Raw genomic sequence first — 26,151 nt, forward strand, 5'->3', positions numbered from 1 at the left:
TTTGACAAATTTTCCAAATCGAGTTTTCATCATGCTGTTAAAATTTATCAAGCAATTGCTTGCTTCATGTTTGAATTTTAGAAGAAAAACCTTAAACAACTCTACTAAAATCATTAACTATGGTTAAAAATAATTTTCCCCCAAAAGAGATGGAACACGATACTTACCCCAAAAACCATAATGTAAAAGCTCAAAACAATCACCGGTTTTAATATTACTATTTAATAAGGGAAGTCTATTATGTTTTGCATCGGAACAAACACACATTTATCAAAAAAACTATTACTAAGAAAGTTATTAAGTTTGTCACCAAAAGTGTGCCCCAATCTTTTATGCCAAATATCCATAGTTGTTGTCATGACTTGCTTCTCCTTTCCAATCATCCTCATTTGGCATAGACCATTCCTACACTCACCGTAGCAATCAAGCTCCTTGTGTGAAGTTTCTGCATTACACACAAATCACGAAAAGAAAAGTTATGGTAGATTACAGATTCTTGCTCAGCCTACTAACGGATAAAAGATTGCAAGTGAATTTAGGAATGTGCAAAACTTTTTTTATTTTAATTCCTCCTGACAATGAACATTCTCTTTCCTTTCACGGGTATCCCAATTGGGAATAACAACCGGTGTTTCAAAATGATTTTTAGTTTTATTTTCAAAAATATTAAGCATCATCTATGATTAATAGATCCCAAGTCATTAATATATCAACAGTTAAAATTCGATCATCAACCAAATAATTACACTAATAAGTTTTATCTTTTGATATATAAAAAAATTCAATGGATAATATGGATTACACATGTCATCGTTAATAAATGTCACATCATTAAAATTAACCAATTAATAAGCTGTTACAATAAATTTGAATAAAATCCATAAGTAAAAAGATACTATGTGTTTTTTCTTTCCTGAAAAAGAAAATAATATACGAGTTTTTTTATTTTTTTTTCCGACAATCGATATACTTTTATGTGAAGCCTTCACGTAGTAGCAAATGAAACGTGAGGGGCTTTGTTAGACTTTCCTGAAATTAGAGGGGCTTTCTTGAAATATATTTATTTCCCCTTTTAACGAGCACTGACCTGAAAAATCACAATCATGTTTGGCTTCGAATCCTTTGCTTAACTCACACAACACACAACAATAAGAAATCATCATCAACGATTCACCGATTCATCTAAACAGCAGTTGAATCAAGCAATCAGAATCAATCGACAGAGAAATGGCTCGAGCTGGAGGAATAACGAATGCAGTAAACGTAGGGATAGCAGTACAAGCTGATTGGGAGAATCGAGAATTCATTTCTCACATCTCCCTCAATGTTCGTCAACTCTTCGATTTCCTTGTTCAATTCGGTAAATCCTCACTTGATCTCGATGATTTCTGTTTTCATTGACTTAATTTGAGTTCGTAGTATACTCGTAATTGTGATCTATTAGACGAATTTCCATCGAACGATTGGGCTGCGGAGGTTCCTTGTTTCGTTTGGATTCGTGTTGTTGATATCTCCAAAATTTCACTTGCCAATTGAATGGAGAGATACACATGGAACATCCACTAAAATTTTGGTGCTTTTTTCTGTAAATTGTGTACATTCAATCTAATTGCTCTTGTGTATTAATGGAATACATTTTTCGCTTTCAGAGGCTACAACAAAGAGCAAATTGGCATCTCTGAATGAGAAACTTGACACACTAGAGCGTCGTCTAGAAATGCTTGAAGTACAAGTGGGTACTGCTACAGCCAATCCAAATTTATTCAAGACTTGATTTCCTCGACTATGGCATTGTAGAGAAAAAAAAAGCAAAAGCAAAGGCCAACATCAGAATGTGAGGTGATTAAGCTTGTTCAAAAAATTCAGTATGATACGTATGAAGTTTGTTTTGCCTTATTTTTCCATATATTTATTCATGTAGCTGATCTGTGCATTTTGTAATTGGAAGAGTTCCCTTCTCTTTGTTTTCATATCACTTTTTATCTCAATGAAGATTTGAATGCAGTTTGTTGTGCCTTCCTTATGCATCTCACTGATCCAAAAGAACAATTAGAAAGTTCACAAATCTTCCATGCTTTGCATCACATTAACTTCAGTCATGCTCATGCATATCTGATATATATCATTGATTGATTTTATCGGTTTATTGAAGATTATAGAACAAATGAGTTTCTATGATATAATGGCTATGATAGTTGCATGTTATAACTGTATAAGAATCTCCATGCCTTATTTGCCTTCTAAAAGTTGTTAATCACTTATATGCCATTATGCCCCTATTTATTTGCAAAACCATTCATTTGTAGAGTATATCTGTATGAATACACATTTATGTCTCAAAAACATTTTGGGTAAAGAAGAAATATATAAACTTCTGAAATCTAATTCTTTATTATGGCTTGAGTTCTGTTGATGAGTTCTTGAGGTCACTTAAACTCTGGTAACTATTCCTTATTAAGCTATGTTGATTTTAAATCAATACTTTTATTGCTTGCCATGAAAGTAGCAAAGGGTTCCTTGGGATAGAAGTGATAGTAAAAAAGGGAATAAATAAATAGATAGATACCTAAATGCACATAAAAATAAAATATGTAACAAAGATTTATACTACTTGGCCAATATGGGAGAGGTGAATTACAATATTCATAGAACAACCCATGCTTCAACCTAAGACCTCACTTATGGATTCTCACAATTTGAAAAATATTGTATGCAAAGTGTTATTGGCTTCTTTTATTCATCTATTTTAGGTTCTTGTGGTGTTAGGTGCTTTTAACCTCAATGTATTCATCATACTTATTTATAGGGGTGTTGATCGGGTAATATTTTGGGTTTCGGGTAATTTGGTTTTTTCATGTTAAAAAAAATACCTGTTACCCGACCCAAATTAAATTCGGGTTTGGGTAATTCGGGTAGTGGGTCGGGTTTGGGTAATTTGGATACTACCCGAAATATATAATTTTTTTTGAATTGCACCTGAAAATAAATTTAATGAAATAAATACGTCGTGTTTTATTAGTCTTGTTTATATAAACAAACGAGGCATAAACCGAGTTACTCAAACTTTGAACATTGAGATTTTTTAGTCAATAATACTTGAAATATCAAGTAATCTTTTAACAACTTTATTTAATCTAATAAGATGTTAAAAAAACAAATACTTAAAGATCTTACTTTAAAAGTTTAAAATGTTTAAGATAATTGTAGCCATAATTTTTGCTATGTTCTGAAGTTTCGTCAAGATAATGAGTTTGTTAGTTGCAATAAAAATTATAATCTAGAAAGCAGTTAAGTTTTAAAGAAGATGATGACATATAAACAAATGTTTTTAATATTTTTAGTGTCATACTGTCATAATAAAAGAGATTTATGTTTTACAATAATGATAGTTAGTTTAAGCGTAATCAAATACTTGCTACAGAGTATAAGGTTTACAAAAAAAAAGAATTTTTAAAATAATTCGGTTAATTCGGGTATACCCGAAACCCAACAAATGTACCCTATACCCGACCTGAAAAAAATCGGGTTACCCGAATACCCGAAAAAAATCGGGTTACCCGATACCCGAAAAAATCGGGCGGATAATTCAAGTATCGGGTATTTTCAACAAGGCTGCTTATTTGGCCTTATTTCAACTACGTTGTTATTATGTTCTTGTTCTTCTCTTATCCGAGTTCCATAAACTATCCACTTAACATGCAAATATTCACTTTGTTGATTCTTCTACTTCATTTTTTTTTGTCTTTTCCTATCATATTCAAAAGATAACAAAATATTGTGAAAACAAAAAGTGTATACGTTAGTTTTTCAAGATTTAAGAATTGTAATGTAGAACTTGGAGTATTACTAGCTAATTGAGCTTTTTTTTTTCTTTTAGTAATGTTTCTTTGATCTCAACTAAACGTTTTCTACTCATTACTTACCGATGCTTTGTCCTCCTTATAATAACTTACCTATTTTAATGTTTTCTTTGGAGTTATGGTGTACACATTATGATGAATAGACAACATATGGTTGAATAATCTACAAAAACATAAATATTCAAAAAATACCCTCTCCATATACCTTGCTACTTGTATAATAGCTTAAATTTATGGATTACACATTCATGAACTTATACCACTATGCTAAACTCCGACTTTTTCTTCGATAAAATCTACAAGATTGGAATCAACTGATATTAAGTAGTTGTAGAAACAAAATCAAGAAATTACATATATTTACTTAACATTATTCTTCCACCAAGCTTAGCCCTACGCTGGCCTACACCACCGTGTCTTTAGACCATCACGTCAGATGTAAGTAAATCAGGTACACAGTGGCCTGTGCCCACAACGAGCCCAATCCACATTAGAACTGAAACTCCCACACTGCAACTGCTAAGACTCACACATATTTACTTAATATTATTTATCTTGGTTGTGGAGGGATAGGTTGTGATTGGAGAGATGATAGTTCTGATGGAGTTGGAGTGGGTAAGGGCAAAATAGTAATTGGTCTCTCGATAGAGAACCGATTGGACCCTCCAAAGCTATCTAATGATCTCATATATTCAGATGCATTGTTTTCGATTATCAAAGCATCTTCAAGCTCACGAACAATGTCAATCATGGAAGGTCTATAAGCTGAGAAAGGCTCGATACATGCTAGTGCTACTTCCACAACTCGCCACATGGCTTCCGTATGATATCCTCCTTTTATGCTTGGATCCACTATTTCCTCAATTCTTGAATTCCTTATATACGGTTTTGCCTACATAGAATTTGGTAAATCAATCTGATTAAACGCAAGAAATAGCAATGTATACACTTTTGTTTTTTTTTTTTGTTACAACATTGTATTTTGAAAAATCTAGCAATGTTATCCAAATTCAAAGCAATTTTCACTACTAGGTAGAAGTTTTAAAGTGCAACGATGTAAATAATTTTTAAAAAAATGAATAAGTGTATAAAATTTTTGTAAGTACAACGCCTTAATAATAAAAAAAAAGTTAAAAAGAAATTCAAACATACCCATTCAACCAAGCTCCACTCATTTCTTGGCCTGTGGATATTAAGTGGTTCACGACCAGTTATCATTTCAAGCAACACAACTCCATAGCTAAAAACATCACTCTTTGCAGACAAATGTTGCGTTGAATAATACCTTAAAATACACAAAAAAAAAAACATCATGAGTTTTGTGATTTAAAAAAAAAATGAAAAAATTGTACTTACTCTGGATCCAAGTATCCAGCTGTCCCCCTTACTTCAAGGGAAGCACCACTATCACCTTCTTGAGGGGCATATTTGGAAAATCCAAAATCGGCAACTTTAGGGCACATACTATCATCCAAAAGAATGTTACTTGATTTCACATCCCTATGTATGACACAACGCCCCGAAAATGTATGAAGATATGTCAAACCTGGAGGGTAAAACTGTCTTTTTAGTATTATTATAATTATTATAATATCTATTGCTTACAAGTAAATAAATATATAGAATTACCTCGAGCAGATCCTAAAGCTATTGAAAGTCTTGTTGGCCAGTCTAGAGCTCTTCTTTTAGATGCATCACCTATGAAGATACAATGAAGCAAGGGTAAAAATGGTATTAAAATAATGAAAATAGTAAATTACAAAATCGTCCCTATGGTCTGTCCAAAATTATAGATCGATTTTTTAAAAACCTTTCTGGTCTTGAAACCATCACTTGCCACCCTTTTGTCCCTTATGCTGATGATGTCCATTTTCGTATAGTTAAGACTAACCATATTGAAACACTTGAGGGCATTTTCGTCTTTTTAGGTAGATGAAGTGTACATTACCGATTCACCATTGTTGCAAATATGTCAAAATTAAGGTTGTGAAGTTGTACTCTAGAGAAGATGATGAAGAAAAAGGGAGTGCTTTTGAAAAAAAAAAAGGAGTGATTAACCGATTTTTACTCTTTTAGGGATTATTTATGAAATACAATGATGATTGATTAAAGGCTAACCAAAAAGACAAAAATGCCCTCACGTGTTTTGCACATGGCGGGGCTTAATTGAAGAAAATGGATGTGCTTGCATAAGGAATGAAAAGGGTGACAATTGATACTTCCCGGGACTAGAAAGGTTAAAAAAGTCGGCAAGGGACCAAACCTATAACTTTGGATATACTACAGGGATGATTTCTGTAATTTACTCTAATAAAAATAAACTGAAAATAACTTTAACACATACCATAAAGCCGATCTTGTAGGGACCCATTTGACATAAATGGGTAAACAAGAATTTGTTGATCATTTTCACAACAATAGCCAAGAAGAGGGACCAAATTTTCATGTCGAATGGCCGATAGAAGTGTTAGCTGTAGATGAAATTGTCAATAGACTTATTTAGTCAACAATATGATAACAAAAATATATAAACAATTTGAACTTATGAATAATGATAAGAATTATGAAGCAAAATTTGATATGAAATCATAGTGAATATTTTTTTAGGGCTACTCATCAAAATGGGAAATTCATATCACAAAAAGATCACCTTTTGACAATTGGGACCAAATTCGTTAAAAAAATAATAAAACATAGGCCAAAATAAAAATAAAAATAAAATTTGGATAACATAACCTACTGTAACATGTCGTAGTGACCAATTTGGAACAACTTACATATTCGGTTACCTCTCTCTATAATAAACGTGTAAAATGGTATTTTGGATATATTGAAAATAGTTTGTTAGCCCAAAAATAATGTTATTAACCCTTTATGTAACTAGCCCTTTTTTCTATCATGTTTTAGCTACTCTTTGTCCTTTTTTTTTTTTTTTTTTTTTTTTTTTTTTTTTTTTTCATTTTAATTAATATTACCAAAAAAGTTTTTATGAAATTGTCTAGAAATTGAAAAATTACTTCACCTCATTATCAAATTCACGGGTTCCTTGTGTTGAAGTTGCTGACCGGACTTTTACAGCTACTTCTTTACCATCTTGTAGGGTCCCACGATAAACCGATCCAAATCCTCCTTCACCTATTAATGTTTTATAATGTTGTATTGCACTTTCTATTTGTTCAAGAGTATAACACTCTATGGATATTGTCTTCAAACTACTATCTTCATTGCTACTTGGCATTGCGTAAATTGCATCTGCAATTTAGATGTTTTTTTATGGGTAAATGCAAGAAATAGTAACGTATTTGTGTTTATTTGTGTATTTAAGCATCCTACTTTTGTTTTCTCTCTATTACAACATTGTATTTTTTAATTTTTTTAGAGTAAATTACACGAATGGTCCCTATGGTTTGGGGTAATTTGCGCGTTTGGTCCCTAACTTATTTTTTTTAACTCGGAAGATCCCTACTGATTGTTTTTATTACGTGTTTGGTCCCTATTGTTTGTTTTTGTTACGCACTTGGTCCTGTCATACCTAAAAAGACTATTATTTAAATAGGAAAAAAATGATGGGGTACGTAAGGTAAGTTGAGAAGGGTGAGATTAGGGGTGTGTTTATTTAAATAAATTAAAAAATAAAGGGAAAAATAGACTTTTTATGTAAGCAGGGACCAAATGCGTAATAAAAACAAACAGTAGAGACCTTCCGAGTTAAAAAAATAAATTAGGGACCAAACGCGCAAATTACCCTAATCCATAGGGACCATTCGTGTAATTTACTCTTTTTTTATTATTATTAAGACATTTTATTTTGAAAAATCTACTCGTAGCAGTGTATTTTTTTTTTTTTAAATTAGGATATTATACTTTGAAAAGTTTAAACAATTATGGTAGTTGTATTTGGATGACATTATAACTTGATAGATTTTTCAAAGTATAATGCTATAGTAGGATAAAATGAAAGTAGATTTCTACAATAGAGAAATCGAATTATAGCAATGAAAAGTGCATTGCTATTTCTTGCATTTAACCTGGTTTATATTTATAGGAGGGTGACTGCAAGAAATATATCGAATTATAGCAATGAAAATTGTAAAATTGTTTTGTATTTGCATGACATTGCTATAATTTGGTAGTTTTTCAAATATTATAACGTTGTAATAGGAAAAAATGAAAGTAGAACACTATATAATAGAAACATTTGCTTAAATTTTCTTATTAATATCCCGTAACATCTTTAGATTATATAAAATATTAAAAGAGAAAATTGTACTCACTTTTGGTCATTGCATGTGTTTTCCCATTTGATTTTTTGTTGGCCTTTTTCCTTTTCTTGTAAAAGCAAATTAGGCAAGCAAATACTCCCGTAACTAAAAGGGCCCCACCTGAAATTGCGACTATAAAGACCGTGTGTGGTGGATGTGACGATTCTTTTCCTGTGCACGTCCCGTTGCTGAAACAAAAAGACTTAATTACCCTCCTCATCAAGAAAAGATGGGACACGAAAAGACATAATTACCCCTCATTAAGCAAAGGTGTCGCATAACAGATCAAGAACGAGTCCTTAATTGCACATTGTCACTTATAAAATGGTGTCTGATCTCAATATGCTTTATTTTTAAAAATCTTACAAGATAAAAACTTGACGATTTAATTGAGTAAAAATTAAATTTAATAATTGAAGTACTTACTCTGTATCAAGTTTGGATGAATTATCACTTGTTGGAAGGTCTTTGGTAAAATCTTTATTGCATCCATAATATCTAGATGAATACACAAATAACTCAAGTTACTTGGATTTATTAATGTTTTATTGATATTATAATTTGTATAAAAAATGATTAAAAACACTCACAACTGTGTCAAGTTTGGAAGGGAGGCAAATGACTCTGGAATCCTTCCAATGAATTCATTGTTTCGTAGGTCCCTAACATATGTTTTAAACTCAATTACCAACGTGGATAAACATTTTCTTTCCAAATTAAATTCTCATAACAAACAATTGAATAATAATATTTATGCATTTTAAAAGGAAAGAAACATACATTGAGGCAAGAATGGATGACAATGGGAATGTGGGAATACTATTGGTGAAGTGATTGCTACTTACATTCCTGTAGTTCATGATCAAGATGTAAGAAACTAACATTTTTTTTTACTTTATTTTTTATAAAAAAATAAGAGAATTAGGAAAGTATCGTATCATACAATTCTGTAAGATGAGTCAGCATAGTGATTCCCTGTGCTAGTGGTCCTCGAAATTTTCCATTAGATAAATTCCTGCAAGATAAATATTAGAGTAAATGACTGAAATCGTTCAGATGGTTTGATCAAAATTAAACGTTTGGTTCATAATTTTTTTTTGCACTTAGATCGTCCCTTTGGTTTGATTTTGTTGCGTTTTTGGTCCCTATGGTTTGTTCAAAATTGCATGTTTCGTCCCTAACTTTATGTATGTAAGGGACGAAAAACGCAAGAAAATCAAACCACAGGGACGATCCGAGTGCAAAAACAAAGTTAGAGACCAAACGTGCAATTTTAACCAAACCATAGGGACGATTTCATTAATTTACTCTAAATATTACAATCCGGTACACAGTATACACTATACAGTACACAGTAAAACTCACAGCTTCGTTACGACGGTTGTTCCATTCGATTGGATGCACTTCACACCATTCCAACTATGCGGGAGACACGGGTCACCCGTCCAACTTTCTAACACCTCATTATCTTCATTCTCTACTAACAACTCTTTTTTTATTTTTAGCATCACATCAACTGAAAGATTTTAAAATTAAACAATTTAAAATTTTATTTCCATTTTATGACTTAAAACAAACTAGGGACTTAAGTTGAATTAAAATTTAAAAGTACCATCTTTTTGATCAGTCGCTTGAAGCACCGGGCGAACTTGAAAAACTTCATAAGCATTACAAATCGGGCCCCACTGAGATCCATTAGAAGCTTTTTTTAAGGTCAAATTAAGAAACCCATTTGCTGTGAAGTACATAAATGTATCCTTATAGTTTGATCCACTAGAAATCACATCAATTTGTTGCCTCTTTTCACCATTGATATATACATCAAATACTCGTTGCCCTATTTTCACATTTCCATCAAGTTCAAGAAAATAGAGGTGAAGAATATACTTTTCGTAGCTTGAATGAAGATTATGCATAAATTCTAAACGCTCTAAATGGGTTCGACCCGTTTTTAGAACTTCGATAGGAGGTGATGTTTTTGTCCTGTTTTGGACAATTTTGTCCCCGTTTAGTGACGTGGAATTTCCGTTTTGGTTCGAATCTGAATCCGGCTTCCATATTCGATCATACGGGTCTTGTGGGTACCTGAAAATGCCCAAAAATGACGAAAATGCCCTTATAAAGGAAACCTTGCATTTCTACTAAACAGAGTAACAGACATACCTGATTTCTCCACGTGTGTTCCCGACATCAACTCTATGTAAAACTTTGAGAACATTCGAAGGCTCTTCATAATCCAAATCCAACGGTCTCAATTCAATCTTGGAGATATAAGGATTTCCCTGTTTTTTTAATAAACAAAAGTCGATATAATTATTATTAGCTCTTACAATCACTTCAACTTCAGCTTCATCTGATGACCCAACTCGCCCTATTGGTGTTGTACCAATTAAGACATCGAAGAACGTGTTTGTGGGTGAAGTTACGAATGTACCCCTGATTAGATAACCTCGACCCTTTTTTGTTGGCAAGTTGTAACACCATTTAGTACCATAGTTTATGCCAAAAAATCTAGCATGATCGTATGTAGTAATGTTTTGTAATGGTGTTACTATGTCTTGACATTGTTGATTGTCTGAGAACCATTTGTTATCTGAAATCCATGTTATGTTGTTTTTTGGATCCGTGAATTTTGAATCAGAACAACATCGGATGCTTAGAAAATCTGCACAAAATTAAAAATTTAGCTTTAGTAAATTGTTTGAGTGTTTTTTTTTTTTACTTAATACAGAAAGAAAATCATCCTTGATAGTTGATACTTAGAAAATTTGCACAAAAATTGAGAGTTTAGTTTTATTGGAGTACTATGTTAGCTAAAAGTTGTGGTGCTTTTTACTTTTTAGAGTTATATATAAGTGTTTCTTTTTGACTTAATACATAAAAGAACTATTTAAGACAGAAAAAGAAAAACATAGATGTAAAATTGTTGAATTATAGCATATATCGGCCTCATTCTCGTTTATTACACTTTATATAATGGAAAATCTTTCTACTTGATTCTTTTAACATGTTCATCAAGATATAGCCCTCTAAAAGATTTTGATTTGACCAAAATACCCTTCGTTGGCAAGATCAAGCCTAGGATCATATCCAATTAGCATATATTTTCAAAAAAAAAAAAATTGATCATACATATAATATATAGCATGCATCTAATATGGGGAATTATGAAGATGATTTATTCACTAAATATTCTATTAATTTATAATTCTAAATTCTTAACTAAAAATTTGAGAAATTGGGCATACCTTGTTGTGAACAGGTTGATTGGATGGCTATGAAGAAACAGATTATAACACAAAAGTAAACCAATCTTGAATTATGATAATTCAAGCCTTCCATCATCCTCTTATAATCAATTTAAAATTTTCCATCTCATGATCAAACTCATAACTCTCAAACTAGGGTTTCTTCACCATCATAGATGAAGCCTAAAAAATATTTATAAAAAATATATATATATATATATGTGGTTTATTATAACTTCAAATTTTGAGAAAACCCCTTTTGAATCTTTGGTGATCTTGAGGAGGAAAAAAGCATGAAACAATAGGGTTCTCGGATTAAGAAAGAGGTTTGACTAAAAAGATTAGTATTTGATGATGCAATTGAAAGGAAGATGAGAGGTAAAGCTTGAATTAGAATAAATTAACATTAATTTCACAATCAGTTTGATAAAACTTTTCCAATAATTAACGAATATTTAACTGGAGTTTGTTAGTTTTAGTGATGAAGGTGGGCGTTGTTTATGATAAATTAATCTTTAATGTTTTAATTAATTAAGGTAGGGTTAAGGCGGAGCAATCCTTCATCTTGGTCCATCTTGCGTCTGTCTCTTTGTCTGTTTACATTTGAATCCCGACATCATTAAACTTTTGTTTATTCGACTAAAAGCTTGTAGATTGTGACTTTCAACCACCAATCACGTTTCTCCAACTATTTTTTTAACAACCAATTGTTATTTTCAAATATTTAGACAAGTTTTCTAGGGTTAATTTTCGTAGTGTGACTATGTGACTATGTTGTTTCGAATTGGTCCCGATTGTAGTGGATTATACAAGTTTTCTAGAATTGTTTTTAGAATTGTTTTCAATAAGGATGTGAGGATATTTAAGTCTTTTACACAAATATGAAAACAAATGTGAGTCTTTGTTACATTTTCTTAGTGGGATAAAAAGTTATAATTTTTGTCTCATTAACATGAGTCATAATCTCAGTGGATCGAATGCAAACATAATAGACAAGCTTTCGAGGCAATTTCTGATGAGTGATGGTTAAAAGGGTATTTACATCTTTTGGCTTTTACACAAATGAGATATGAGGAGGAGTCTCTGTTTCATCTTTTTTTTGGTGGGACAAACAATTATAAACCTTGATCCATGAGTTTTGGTTCAATGCATATCAGACATGGTAGATAAGCATTTGGCGTGACTATTTTCAATGATTATGAAAGTATTTATTTGTTTTGCATATATGATAGATCATGAGCAAGGCATTCAAATTTTGTCTCATTTATGTGGGGAAATCTAAAAAGAAGTTTTCAAAAAACTCCTAAAAAGATTTTGAACAGAAAAATCCAATTATTTTGAGAAAATCATATAATCTGTCGTTTGCTTTTCAAATGCAAAAAAAGACTTTTTCGTTAATTTGGACAAAATATTAAATAATCAAGATTTTTCTGTTAAAAAAATAACTTTTAAGACTTTATTGAAACTTTTTCCAAAAATTTGAGACTTTTCTATAAATTTCTCCATTTACTATCTCAAAAGTCTCAATTAAATGCATATAAAAACAATAGACAGATTTTCTAAGACTATTTTCAATGAAGAGTATGAAGATATTATTTACATCTTTTACATATATTGGAATCGTCTTCTTGGGTGGAATAAAGTTTTTAATTTTGTTTTATTGGCATTAGTCATAGTATTAATCGAGTGCATGATAAATACAAAACGGAATATAAAAGCATGCAACAAGTGTGAATCAAAAGTGATAAACGACTGTAAAGGCAGTAAAGCTATTTACCACAATACGAAATGTTAGTAGAATTCATTTGTAGTTTGACAAACGATAACAAATTTTGTAAACATTTGACTTAAAATTTGATTAATTGTTTATTTTGGTATCGGATTGCTTATCTTTTTGTGTCAAAACATTTATTTTATTTATTGACATCTATAATCTTTAATTGACACATTTATATAATGTCAACTATAAATCTAAATCCTGTATAACATATATGTACATGTCCTATAAATCATCAAAATATGTGATCGCACGATATGAATCGTTTGGTGATGGAACATTGTCGAAAGATTCTTAAAAAGTTGAGGCCAATCATAAGAAGCCATGTAAATGAATGATTGATATGCGCCTGAATTTGTAATTTTCTATTATTAGGTAATAAATATTATTATTTTGAATTGGCATGGGTCCAGTGTTTCTTAATTTGGTTATATTCCAAAGTGTTTGATGGAATATTCCATTTTGCTAGAAGCTAACTTGCGGCATAAAAGCCGTCACCGTTTACAAAATAACTTGATGAGTTGATTGGATTTTTTTAAAACCTACTTTTAAATGTTATGGAGAAATAATAATAATAATAATAATAATAATAATAATTATTGTTATTATTATTATTATTAATAATAATTTTTATAATGACAAGTTTTTTAGACAATTTATGAAAATATACACGAAAAGGTAGTCATTGTATTTATGTTTTTTATAAGAACAACTTCAAGTATGTATTAGAAATTAGGATTGTATGTTTTGAAATACTAGAAATTTGAAAATGAGATAGATTAGATGGCCGGAGAGTATATTCACGCCTCACTATTCATTTTTTTGTGTAAGTTTTTCTCTCACTCACCAAACACATTTCACTAACTTTCACTTTTATTTTTTAAAAATAAAAATAATTTAATTTTAAAGTTTATAATTCAAAAAATAAATTGAATTAGTTAACAATGATTAATAAGCACAAAATTGAATTAAAATAAGAATACTTAATTTCTTAAAAAATGTACATAATAACAACCAATATTTAAAAAAAACTAAAAAAACAATGAAGATTAAAAAACAACCATGATTAAAAAAAACAACCAAGATTTCAAAAAAAAAAAAAAACACTAAACAATCTATGAGAAATATTTTTCAATGATTTTCTCCTTTGTCATAAAAACTAGATTTTGGAATGACATTTGGATTGATAAAGAGAGTCTTTCTTTACAGTTTCCAAGACTGTATGCTTTGGAAGAGGTGAATGATTGTTGTGTTGTTGATAGATGGAGGGATAGTGGTTGGGTTTGGAGTTGGAATCGTCAAATTCGGGACGATGGTGCCACGACTTCCCAACTCTCGTGTTTGATTGACCTTATTTCTCGTGTCTCATGTGTTGATCGGCCGAATACTTGTGAGTGGGCAATTAGTTTCGATGATGGTTTTACTGTTAATAACATTAGAAACCATATTGATAACATCACTTTGCTGGAAGATGTGACTGAGGCGCGTTGGTGTAAGCTTGTTTCTATTAAACTTAATATTTATCTTTGGAGAACCATTCTTGATAGACTCCCCACCACAGTTAATTTGGTTAACAGTGACATTGATTTGACTTCTGTGATATGCCTTATGTGTTATTCTTAGATTGAAGATTGTAGTCATGTTTTTCTTATTTGTGACGTGGCTAAATAAATTTGGAACAAAGTGGTAAAGTGGCTTGATCTTCCTTTTCCTCTGTTCCTAAATGTATCTGAGATTTTGAGTTGGATTGATAGCACTACACTGAATCATACGAAACGAAGAGTTGGTGAAGTAATTATTATCACCACGATCTGGGTTATTTGGTTTTACAGGAATAGTGTGGTGTTCCAGACACATATGATGAGGAAAAGTCATATTTTTTAAAGTATCGTCATTCATTCTTTCAATTGGTTTTCGAATAAATGTGGTAAAAGTAATATTTCTTCGATCCAGTGGTTGCAAAACCCTCTTCTCTATGACTCTTTGTAATTGTTTTTCCCTCTAGTTGTTTGCTAGTCTTTTTATTTAAATTTGGCTGTTCAAAAAAAATTCGTTCTTTTCCTCGCGCTCCTTTTTTTGTGGGTAAGTTTTTCTTTGTCGAATGTCAAACGTTTAGAGAAATTTAGATTGTATCGATCAAATGTCTCCGTCATTTTGCGCATTTTGTCTAATTCGCTGTTGAAATCTAATGCATGTGACAACTGGAAAATTTTGGATCAAGCAAGGCCTAAAGTGTATCTGTGCATAAGTGAAACCACATCATAACTTTGTTGCAATAAATCCTTGAAAGCCAAAAGACATCATTTGTATAAGTATATATATATATATACTTTGAAAACCATGTTCGTAATGAACCTTTGAAAGTCAACAAGTTAGAACAAATCATGAATTAACCCTTGCAATTAGTGTTTTCGGCCTAGGACCCCAAAACCATGTGATTTCGGTTAGCATTAGGACCGAAATCACCATGGGATTTCGGTTTCCATATGGACCGAAGTCACATTGTGATCTCGGTTGATGCATAGACCGAAATCACATGTGATTTCGGTGGTATCTTTGGGGTTTTCGGTGGGAAGAATAAGGAAAAGAGGTTTGACTTCGTGATATGATATTTCATCTTTTCCAACACAAATTTTCATCCATCATGTATCAATGCTAATATCCAACAAATAACTAGGCAAACATCACCCCATCCTTTTCTCTTTAAACATGGTAGAAAACATCCACAAACCCCCACCATCTCCATTTTTCTCAATGTTTACTCCATATCCTCTCAAAGAACAAGTCCAAGCTCTTCTTAGATAGACTTTTCCAAAGTGGTTCTTGACAATTTGTTAAGTGTTTTCTTCATAATCTAGTATCCCTACACACTTTCATGTTAGTTCTATCTCATTTACACACATTATTATGTGTTAAAAACTCATAGGATAATCTCATATTCAAAGAATTCTTCAACCACTCTCAAGTGTTCTTGGGTTGAAGATCTTCACCAATCATCCCCTTAACCAACCACAAACACACTCAAGGTGAGTTCATACCCCCACATTTACGAGTTTTTCATGTTTTTAAAGGGGGGGGGGGGCGATACAAGTAAAGTTTGTTTATCTTACAAAATACTTGCATGTTTCATCTCTATGCTAAAAATAAAACATTATTTGCATGAAATATGATTATCACTAGTTTTTGGGAAATTATTTGTGATATAATAGTTTTGAGATGCAAATCTAACAAAAACAAAACATAAACTATGTTATATATTCAAAAGAAAAATTATTATTGCAAAACTACAAGGTTTTGAAGCTTTTTACCAAAATATAGTTTTCTAACAAAAAGGGGTTACATTCTAGTTATTTCACCATTTTGTGGGTTACAACCCAAAAATATTATGTTTTAACCATACATTGCGAAACTAGACAAGATAACTACTACATATTTATATAAATGATTATATAAATAGTCTTAACAAACGAACTATCACACCCCGAACCTGGATGGCGGAAATGTCCGGGGGTGGATGACTTCATGTACAGTATCATAACAATTGAACATGAATGAAACACAGCAACTAAACATCATACATTAAAGATACACACTTACATAGTTTACATATTAAATTTGTTCATCAGTTACACAAAAGTAAGAAAGTAAAATTTCTTGAAGTTGCACCACTTGATCTCCTAGTCGAACTTACTACCTGTTACTGGATCCCTGAGAATACAAGTCGTTTTGAAAAGCGTCAACTAAAAAGTTGGTGAGTTCATAAGCAGTTTTGTATAAAAATGGTTTTTGTACTTGTTTAGAATAGTTTTCATAGTGCTTTAAGATATCCGATATTTCCTAAAAAGAAATGGTTTGAAATATTTGTGTTTTATCTTATAATAATGCATGTGTGTTAATGTTTGTGAAAATAGAATGAGAATGATTTCCAGACAACCCAATGTTGTTTGCAATAGATAATGCTAAAATCCTAACCCCCGTGGTTGAGTACCAGCGTGTATAGATTACCGTTTTATCAAAAAGAAGGTTTCCCGTTTTATCCAAAAAGAACATAGAATGGTTTCTCGTGAATCTTATAACGTTAAATCCTCTAAGTGAGCCGTTATAACCATACTAGATAATGATAATTTTGCTTGTCTTTGCGTCTTTAGGACGCCGACGGAACAAGTTACGGTTTGTCACCCTAGACTGGCCTAGTCTAACTGTAGCGAACAACTCAGATGTGGGGTGTCACCCCCATATAGATCTATATACAAACTCAAGCTCTCTCTCCGGGAGACTCTGGTTATAACTACAGGCTACGTTTGTACACTCATATCGTGCCAAACGAAACGTCTCACTAGATCCTTAATCAAAGTTTACGCAAAAAGAAAGAAAAACATATAAAACTCATTCACAGGCCTAATAAACATGTAAGTGGACCACTAAGGCCCACTATACGTGTCTATTATTTTCAGGCTCAAAAGGAATATGAATGTATACCCTGGGCCCAATATACATAAAAGGACACTAAGGCCCACTAAACATGCAAAATGACACTAAGGCCCACTAAGCATGTAAAAGGACACTAAAGCCCCCCTAAACATGTATATTATTTCCAGGCCCAATAAGGATATGAATATCTTTTTCAACCCGTTTGTTATTGTTTTATTTATTTTAACTCGATTATTTACAAAATTGATATAAAAAGCCCACTTTTTATAAAAAATTCGTTTTTGGCCCAATAAGCCACAAATTTTCAATTAAGGCCCAATTATAGTAAAAATAACACTTTAGTCCCCCTTTTGTTCAAAACTTGTATTTATGGCTAGTTTTTGGTAAAGACAACATTTTAACCCATTTTTTTAATCAAAAATATCATTTTTGGATTGATTTTTGTGAAAATACACATTTTTCTGGTTTTTGACTTTTCTAACCTGGTTGTTGGAAAATTTGTAGAAAAATCATCGTACGTAGAAAGTTGGATCCGTAAACTCTGGAAGTTTGGAAATTTTATCTACCTTGTTCACAATTTTTCTCATAATTTTTAATGGTCTCTAACAAGTGCGAAATTTCTCACCTTGACAGGCTGTTCCGAAATTATTTCAAATATGATAGGCAGTTTTGTAAAATTCGCCAAAAATTGTACAAAAACACGTATGAAAAATGAGAGTAGTCATTTTAAAGGTATAAACCTGAACGTTTTGCATGTAAAACAGTTTTGAAAAATATTCTCATTAAGTTGGTCAAAATAGTCCGAGATTGGACTAAAACTTTTCTATCAATGCCTGATTTTTGAGTTTAAGTTATCTAAGTTTGTTCACAACATTTGTTTTTTCTATTTTAAGTGGATAAATCCCATATCTATAATTTACATGTATTATATGAAATGAGACATACTTTTCTCAAGGTTTTTATAAAGATCCAAGTGATAAACTTCATGTTCAAGTAAAGATCTAAAAGCTAAACACATAAACATGCATATATACATAGATCTAACACAAAAGCACTTGTATTCTCCCTCAAAAACATTATAAAACTGAAAACAAGGGGGTATGAACTCACCTTTGGGTTTTTTGAGATGTAGAGGAAGAAGAAGATGAAACTTTGAACCTAGCTTGAGTTTTTGGTGGGATCTTGAAATGGAGGTGGTTCTAAGGTCCAAAATCATGAAAATGAAGTTGTAAGAGGAATGATCTTAGCATAGACTTGAAATATAACATCTAGAGATGAATATGGACTTATCAAGTTATGAAACTTGAAGAGAAACTTCTTGTAACACACATAGAAACCACGAATTTTGAAGAAAATGATGAGAGAGTTTTTGGGTGTTGAGAGAAAATATGTTGGAGATGAAGTTTGGGAATGGGGTGGAGAGGGAGGGATGGGTCGAGAAATGAAGAGAGGAGAGAGAGATCCAAACCTAGATGTATGGTGGTTAATTCAACTTTCATGGATGTAAGTTGGACAAACACTCAAGCCTAGATACATGCAAGGTAATGAACATTGTTATATGTGGTGCCAAAGTGAGGTGTCACTTGTTTTAACCATCATTTTTCATTTTTTTTTAATAATAACCGAGAAAGGGAAAGAAAAGGTGAAAGAAAGTGTTTTGGGATTATATTGATTGTTCTTGAAATTATAAGGCCCAATATGAAGGTTTTTGGCCCATTGGGCCCTCTTTATTGGGTTTACGGTCCAAATTGATAAGGAGTTTGGTTTAAGGCCCAATAAGCTCAAGAAGGTTGTTTACGGCCCAATAAGGGCCACTAAGAGAGTCTTATGTCCCAGAAGAACTAAGTTGAGGCCTTATTGACCCACTAGGGTCCCAATAAGAAGGGTTCGGTCCTTTAAGAGTGTTTTAGCCCTAAAAATGTTGAGATGGAGTTTTGGGCCCACTATGACCTTATAAAGGTGTTCACATATTAATCTAATTTTGCCAGTTATGACACATCCCCCCGTTAGAGGGAATTTCGTCCCGAAATTCATTCTAAAGCAGCATCCCAAGTACTAAGGAAAAAGTGTGAGTATCTCGGTTTTGTCTAGTGTCTCCGTTGCTAGGAGGATTTAAGTCCTTGCTTAGTGATCTAGTGGACCTTTGCTACCGGCCCTTGACCTTGATCCTTTGGTTAGTCAGGTGTTGGTCATCTCAGCCTAACATAGAGGCATTATTCTTTTGCTTCCTATATGGTGAAGTGAAAGGAAGGTCATGGTAATTGAGGATTGTGTACTTGGCGTCCCAACAGTAGTGCCTCTAACCCGTAGGGCGAACACTATTGTTACTAAACTTAAGGTCATGTGATGTACTTGGTCTTATAATTCTTAAGTTGCCTTGGGAGTATCTTACTATGGGGTTCTGAACTAATGGGAGGTCGATCTTTGCTTGTTCCTGAGGGCAGGTCGAGTAAGTCTTCAATTCGGGATAGCGGACATCGATCATTGAGGAGGGTTTCATTTGATTCTTAGTAGTCAGTGGTCCTATGGACACTTAGGCTTTCCTATTTATGAGTTGGATAGGCGTTCTCTAAGGTTCAAGTCTTGGTTCGAGAACCTCATACTTACGGGGTCGTTCCATCGACCGGATACCTTCGGTGTTTATGTTGGTGCTAAGTGGTCTTGGTGGTCTGGCTACGAGAATGGCTCCATGAGTTGAGTCGATCTCCGAACTCAACTTGGCGCGTAGGTGATATTTCCAGAAGGACTTTGGAGACATCTTAGGGGGGTTATAAATCTCTAAGTTACCCTCGATGTCCGTTGCTCCTTGTTTCTTTATCCCTATTAAGGGCTAAGAAAGAGTGTGGTATTACTTGCATGGGTACCTAAGGGTCTAGATATCGCGGATAATTCGAGGATTGTCGTTATAAATTGTAGGGGATTTGTTAATCGATTGGCTAAGGCGAAAAGCCTCATTGGCGCATCAATTTCATATGGTGAGGATCAAGTCAGCCCATGTCAATTGACATCGTTGGGCTCCTTATTGTAATAGATGTTGAATTGATCTGAAAAGGGATGGTTGTTCGAAATGATAATGTGTTCTATGTACACGTTTGTAATGTTACCTATTTCGTTCTTGGTATTACTACTATGGTTATTTCGTTCTGAAATTTTGAGTGTCCTAGCAATACGTGTACCTTGGTATAAACGATGTGATTTCATAGTCTGATTTCTATTAGACCTCTCTATGACGGTTCAATGTAGCTTAGTCGTACGTAATTCAAGATTGAAAAAGGTTGTAGACTGAGTGGTTATGCCCTAAATCCACAGTCAACCAAGGAATAAGAATTAAGGCGGGTCCATGCACTCTAAGTTTGTAGAATCTTAATTACACACAGCCTTACGTTTACACCAAGTTATCATTACTTTCGCAAGGATCTTTAGTGTTCCTACGAAGGATATGATTAGTTCGGATGAGGGATTACTATATTATTATGATTTTTAATTGGCAAAAATTTTAAGAGAATGCGATGCTTAATTTTTGTGGTTTTGAAACATATCGGTAATCCCAGTAGGGTTCCTTGTTGATTCATCATGTCCTGTTGTTAAACTCCCCCTGGTCCTCTGTGATTCTTCTCTGTTGGACAATTCCTCTTGAGGTGTCCCGTCTCTCCACATGCATGGCATACTGGACTTACTTCTGGGTTGAGGGTTGGAGTGACGCATGGGACCGAGGCCCTACAGTAGCGGGAGATCTACCCCTTCTTGTTGTACATATTGCAATGCAATTCCCGGTAGACTCCATGATGATGGTAGTGGCACTTGTTGCAGGACTTGACATGTGTACTCGAACGTACATGAAGTTAGTGTCTCACAAATCCGTGGTATAAAAACAGATCTACTTGTTAAATTGTTACGTTTGTTCTTGTATACGAAAGTAAAGTTCTTGAAATATGTGTTTCTAGTACATAAGAGTTAGAAATCTGTTCGTAAAACTATACCTATTATAGTTTCCAAAAAGCGTGTCTTGTTTGTTTAGAAATATTGAGAAAAGGAATCACTTGTTTATGAAAGTATAGATTTTTGGTGTAGAGTCTAGGATAGACAAGAAAAATCTAAGAACAGTTTAGTTTATACATGCATTACAACAACATTATATTTTAAAAGGTAAAATGCTATTGTGACATATGTTATATATATATAAAAGTTCCTTTAAATGTTTATAAATCGCATGTGATTTGAATATATAACAGTATATAAAAGAGTTTCTTTATGTAACACACGATAATACTCGTGTGTTTTACTTGTAATCCCCCCTTGAAAGCATATAAAAGTATTTAGAATAATTAAAAAGGTTGATTAAGGGGTATGAAACTCACTTGAAAGTTTTGGAGATAGCGAGATGGAAAACCGGGCAGAGTTTTGTCTCGGGAAACGGATTTTCCTCGGGATTCTCGGAAATCTCGGGAGTAAAATCGACCTTCGGGACTTGAGCCAAAAAGACCAGAGCTTCGGGTTTGAACGGACACGGAAAACGAGGCAAAGTTGAGAGAAAGAGAAGAGAAATGAACCCTTTCTTTGGAAACCCTCGCATCCTATTTATAGTAAGGCTGATCTGCCTCGGTACGCGGGGCGTACGCTCGTACGCAGCGCGTACGCGTACGTCATGAATGACCGAAGCCTCGACTGCCTCGGTTCGGATGGGACGGGTTGTTGGGAACGCGGGTCGGATGGGACGCCGGGTCGGATGGGACGTCGGGTCGGACGGGTCGGATGGGTCGGTTTCTTCGGATAGCTCGACGTGGACGATCAGAGGCCAATCCTCTCGGTTACGCGGGGCGTACAGGGGTACGCAGCGCGTACTTCGGAGGAGGATGCTGACTCCCCTTCGGATAATATCCGAATTTTGAATTAAATAAATAATTAATTTGTTTAATAAACTTCAAAAATTCATATCTTCTTCATACGAACTCCGTTTTCGATGGTCTTTATATCCTCGCGTAGGTGAGACTACTCTCTACAACTTTCGTTTAGACTCCGTCGGCAAATTCCAAAATTATTTTTTTTATTATTTATTAAAATCCATCGTGTTTAAGGAATTTCTTAGAAAATTCATAACTTCTTTATCTGATGTCGGTTTTTGCCAGACTTTTTACCGCTGGAATACCATTGTCGAGACCTTCGATTCTCGTTTAGGTCATTCCGGCCAAAAGTCGCTCGATTTCCGATTCGAGTTTTTAGCTGTCTGTTGTTAAGCCGAACTTGGAAAATTCATAACTTCGCTATATGGAGTCGGATTTGGGCGTTCTTTTCACGTACGATCATGGTTCAAAGACATTTAATCATAGAAGGAAATTAAATAGAACTTATTTGTACATTTTATTATGAAAGTAAATTTTTATTATTCAGAAGTGGTTAAAATACCTGACCCATTTTGGTCGTTACAAAGAGTTGAAATATCGGGTTGTCACATCATCCCCCCGTTAGAGAGAATTTCGTCCCGAAATTTAAAGTAGTAAAGATACTAGTGAACATGAAAGAGATGAGGGTACTTTTGTTTCATCTGATCTTCGCGTTCCCATGTGAATTCGGGTCCCCGCTTGGTGTTCCAGCGAACCTTCACGATGGGTATGCGACTTTGTTTTGTTTGTTTGACCTCTCGGTCCATGATTTCTACTGGTTCTTCCATAAAGTTGAGGCTCTCGTTGATCTCGATCTCGTCGAGTGGAATAACAAGAGTCTCGTCGGACAGACACTTTTTCAAGTTTGAGACGTGGAAGGTTGGATGGATGTTACTAAGTTCGCGCGGTAGGTTAAGCTTGTAAGCCACAGGGCCGATTCTGGCAAGAATCTCGAAAGGCCCTATGTATCTTGGATTTAGTTTCCCACGCTTTCCAAATCGTATTAAACCCTTCCACGGTGAGACCTTTAATAAGACGTGGTCTCCTACCTGGAATTCCAAAGGTTTCCTCCTTTGGTCAGCGTAGCTTTTCTGTCGGTCTCTTGAGGCTTTCAATCGTTCACGAATCTGAACGATCTTCTCTGTTGTTTCACGTATGATCTCCGGACCGGTGAGAGTGCTTTCAGGAACTCTTCCTCTAGCTAACTGGGTATCGCCAACTTCAGTCCAGCACAGAGGGGATCTGCACTTTCGACCATAGAGGGCTTCAAACGGAGCAGCCTTTATGCTTGTATGATAACTATTGTTGTATGAAAATTCGACAAGGGGTAAATGAATATCCCATGCCTTTCCAAAGTCAATCATGCAGGCTCTCAGCATGTCTTCTAAAGTTTGTATTGTTCTCTCACTTTGTCCGTCTGTCTGTGGGTGGTAGGCTGTACTCATGTCCAGCCTAGTTCCCAGGGAACTTTGTAGTGACTGCCAGAACCTTGAAGTGAATCTACTATCTCGATCGGAGATAATGGATATCGGAACACCATGCAGTCGCACTACTTCCCTTAAGTAAGTTCTTGTAAGCTTCTCCATTTTGTCAGTCTCCTTGATGGGTAGGAAATGTGCGGATTTGGTCAATCTGTCGACAATGACCCATATGGTATCGAGTCCACTTGTCGTCTTGGGTAACTTGGTTATGAAGTCCATAGTAATCCGCTCCCATTTCCATTCCGGTATCTCTGGTTGTTGTAGTAGTCCTGACGGTTTCTGATACTCGACCTTAACCTTAGCGCAAGTAAGACATTTACTCACGAAGGTAGCAATTTCTGCTTTCATGTTAGGCCACCAGTACGGTTTCTTAAGATCCAGATACATTTTATCTGAACCCGGGTGAACGGAATATCTTGAGTTGTGAGCCTCAGTCATGACTACGTTTCTAAAACCACCATGTTTTGGGGTCCAGATTCGGTTCATGAGATAGTAGGCTCCGCCACCCTTGACTTCTAAATTCTTCTCCATTCCTCGCAGAGATTCACCCGCCACATTTTCAGGTTGCAAAGCTTTCATTTGTGCTTCCTTAATTTGTGTGGATAAGTGGGAATGGATAGTCATGGTCAGAGATTTGACCCTCCGACCAGTATATTCCTTTCGACTGAGGGCGTCGGCTACTACGTTGGCCTTGCTAGGATGATAACGAATTTCACATTCATAGTCATTCAGTAACTCAACCCATCGTCGTTGTCGCATGTTGAGTTCCTTCTGATCGAAAATGTGTTGAAGGCTCTTGTGATCGGTGAATATAGTACTCTTTGTTCCGTATAAGTAGTGCCTCCAGATCTTTAGAGCAAATACCACTGCTCCTAACTCGAGGTCGTGTGTCGTATAGTTCACTTCGTGTGTCTTAAGCTGTCGGGAGGCATAAGCGATAACCTTCCCTCTCTGCATAAGAACACAACCAAGTCCTTGATTTGAAGCGTCGCAATACACTACGAAGTCTTCTATCCCTTCGGGGAGGGATAGTATCAGTGTGGTGCACAAGGCCTGCTTTAGTGTCTGGAATGCCTTCTCTTGTTTCGCTTCCCAGTCAAAGGCCACACCTTTCTGGGTTAATGAAGTAAGAGGTTTCGCAATGCTCGAAAAGTTCTTTATGAATCTGCGATAGTAGCCAGCTAGACCTAGAAATTGACGAATTTCTGTAGGTGTCTTTGGTGCCGACCAGTTCTCAATAGCCTTAATTTTGGAGGGGTCCACGTGTATACCTTTCTCGCTAACAACGTGACCTAAAAATTCGACTCTTCGAATCCAAAATTCGCATTTAGAGAACTTCGCATAGAGTTTCTCCGTTCGTAGTGTTTCTAGGACTTTTCGTAGGTGTTGACTATGCTCTTCCTCACTTCGAGAGTAGATAAGTATATCATCGATAAAGACGATGACGAACTGATCCAAGTAAGGGCGGCATACCCTATTCATTAGGTCCATAAATACTGCTGGTGCATTGGTTAATCCGAACGGCATCACCACGAATTCATAGTGTCCATAACGAGTTCGGAAGGCTGTCTTTGGAATGTCCCCCTCTAGAACTCGTAATTGGTGATATCCGGATCGCAGGTCTATTTTGGAGAAGTAGTTCGCCCCTTGAAGTTGATCGAATAGGTCGTCGATACGGGGTAGAGGATAGCGGTTCTTGACAGTAAGTTTGTTCAGCTCTCTATAGTCGATGCACATACGGAACGATCCGTCTTTCTTCTTTACAAACAAGACCGGTGCTCCCCAAGGTGAGAAACTTGGTCTTATGAATCCTTTGTGAAGGAGTTCATTAAGTTGACTGGAAAGTTCCTGCATCTCTGCTGGTGCAAGACGATAAGGCGACTTCGCTACTGGGGTAGCTCCTGGAATTAAGTCGATTCTAAACTCGACTTGGCGTTGCGGTGGTAATCCTGGTAGTTCTTCTGGAAAGATATCGGGAAAGTCGCGTACTACCGAGATGCTCTTGATGTCCTTCAGTTCTTGACTTGTATCGACGATGTGCGCTAGGAATGCTCGACAGTCCTTCCGCAAGCACTTTCGAGCTTGGATGCACGGAATGATGCGAAGGTTTGTACTAGATTTGTCACCGTAGATAACTAATGTTTCGTTGTTAGGGAGGTTAAGACGGACTGCTTTCTCAAAGCACATGATGTCGGCACGAAGAAGACTCAAC

General features: G+C 34.6%; 2 protein-coding genes across 2 annotated transcripts; one reads left to right on the forward strand and one right to left on the reverse strand.

Moving 5' to 3' along the window:
- Window positions 1-1,090: 1,090 nt before the first annotated feature.
- On the forward strand, window positions 1,091-2,019 carry LOC111895991 (protein BRICK 1). Its single transcript, XM_023892027.3, has 2 exons — window positions 1,091-1,360; window positions 1,650-2,019. The coding sequence occupies exons 1-2, from the start codon at window positions 1,228-1,230 to the stop codon at window positions 1,772-1,774; spliced, it is 258 nt and encodes an 85-aa protein (XP_023747795.1). The 5' UTR covers window positions 1,091-1,227; the 3' UTR covers window positions 1,775-2,019.
- A 2,019-nt stretch (window positions 2,020-4,038) lies between these two features.
- Window positions 4,039-11,738, reverse strand: LOC111895972 (nodulation receptor kinase). The gene is made up of 15 exons (XM_023892014.3): window positions 11,371-11,738; window positions 10,286-10,787; window positions 9,735-10,207; window positions 9,488-9,638; window positions 9,066-9,137; window positions 8,903-8,971; window positions 8,713-8,784; window positions 8,549-8,620; window positions 8,135-8,310; window positions 6,883-7,112; window positions 6,205-6,331; window positions 5,490-5,558; window positions 5,217-5,406; window positions 5,013-5,145; window positions 4,039-4,752 (listed from the first exon to the last, which is right to left on the reverse strand). The coding sequence occupies exons 1-15, from the start codon at window positions 11,465-11,467 to the stop codon at window positions 4,411-4,413; spliced, it is 2,775 nt and encodes a 924-aa protein (XP_023747782.1). The 5' UTR covers window positions 11,468-11,738; the 3' UTR covers window positions 4,039-4,410.
- Between the last annotated feature and the right edge of the window lie 14,413 nt (window positions 11,739-26,151).

Source organism: Lactuca sativa, chromosome 4, assembly GCF_002870075.4.
Source record: "Lactuca sativa cultivar Salinas chromosome 4, Lsat_Salinas_v11, whole genome shotgun sequence".
Classification (NCBI taxonomy): Eukaryota; Viridiplantae; Streptophyta; class Magnoliopsida; order Asterales; family Asteraceae; genus Lactuca; species Lactuca sativa.

Bases quoted from the DNA above. Each gene is read 5' to 3' on its own strand.
- LOC111895972 (XM_023892014.3), bottom strand. From the start codon at position 11,467: ATGATGGAAGGCTTGAATTATCATAATTCAAGATTGGTTTACTTTTGT. The intron at 5,559-6,204 runs GTATGTGTTAAA...GTATCTTCATAG, and splicing joins CCTACAAGATCGGCTTTATG to GTGATGCATCTAAAAGAAGA. The intron at 4,753-5,012 runs GTATGTTTGAAT...AATTCTATGTAG, and splicing joins AGTGGAGCTTGGTTGAATGG to GCAAAACCGTATATAAGGAA.
- LOC111895991 (XM_023892027.3), top strand. From the start codon at position 1,228: ATGGCTCGAGCTGGAGGAATAACGAATGCAGTAAACGTAGGGATAGCA. The intron at 1,361-1,649 runs GTAAATCCTCAC...TTTCGCTTTCAG, and splicing joins CGATTTCCTTGTTCAATTCG to AGGCTACAACAAAGAGCAAA.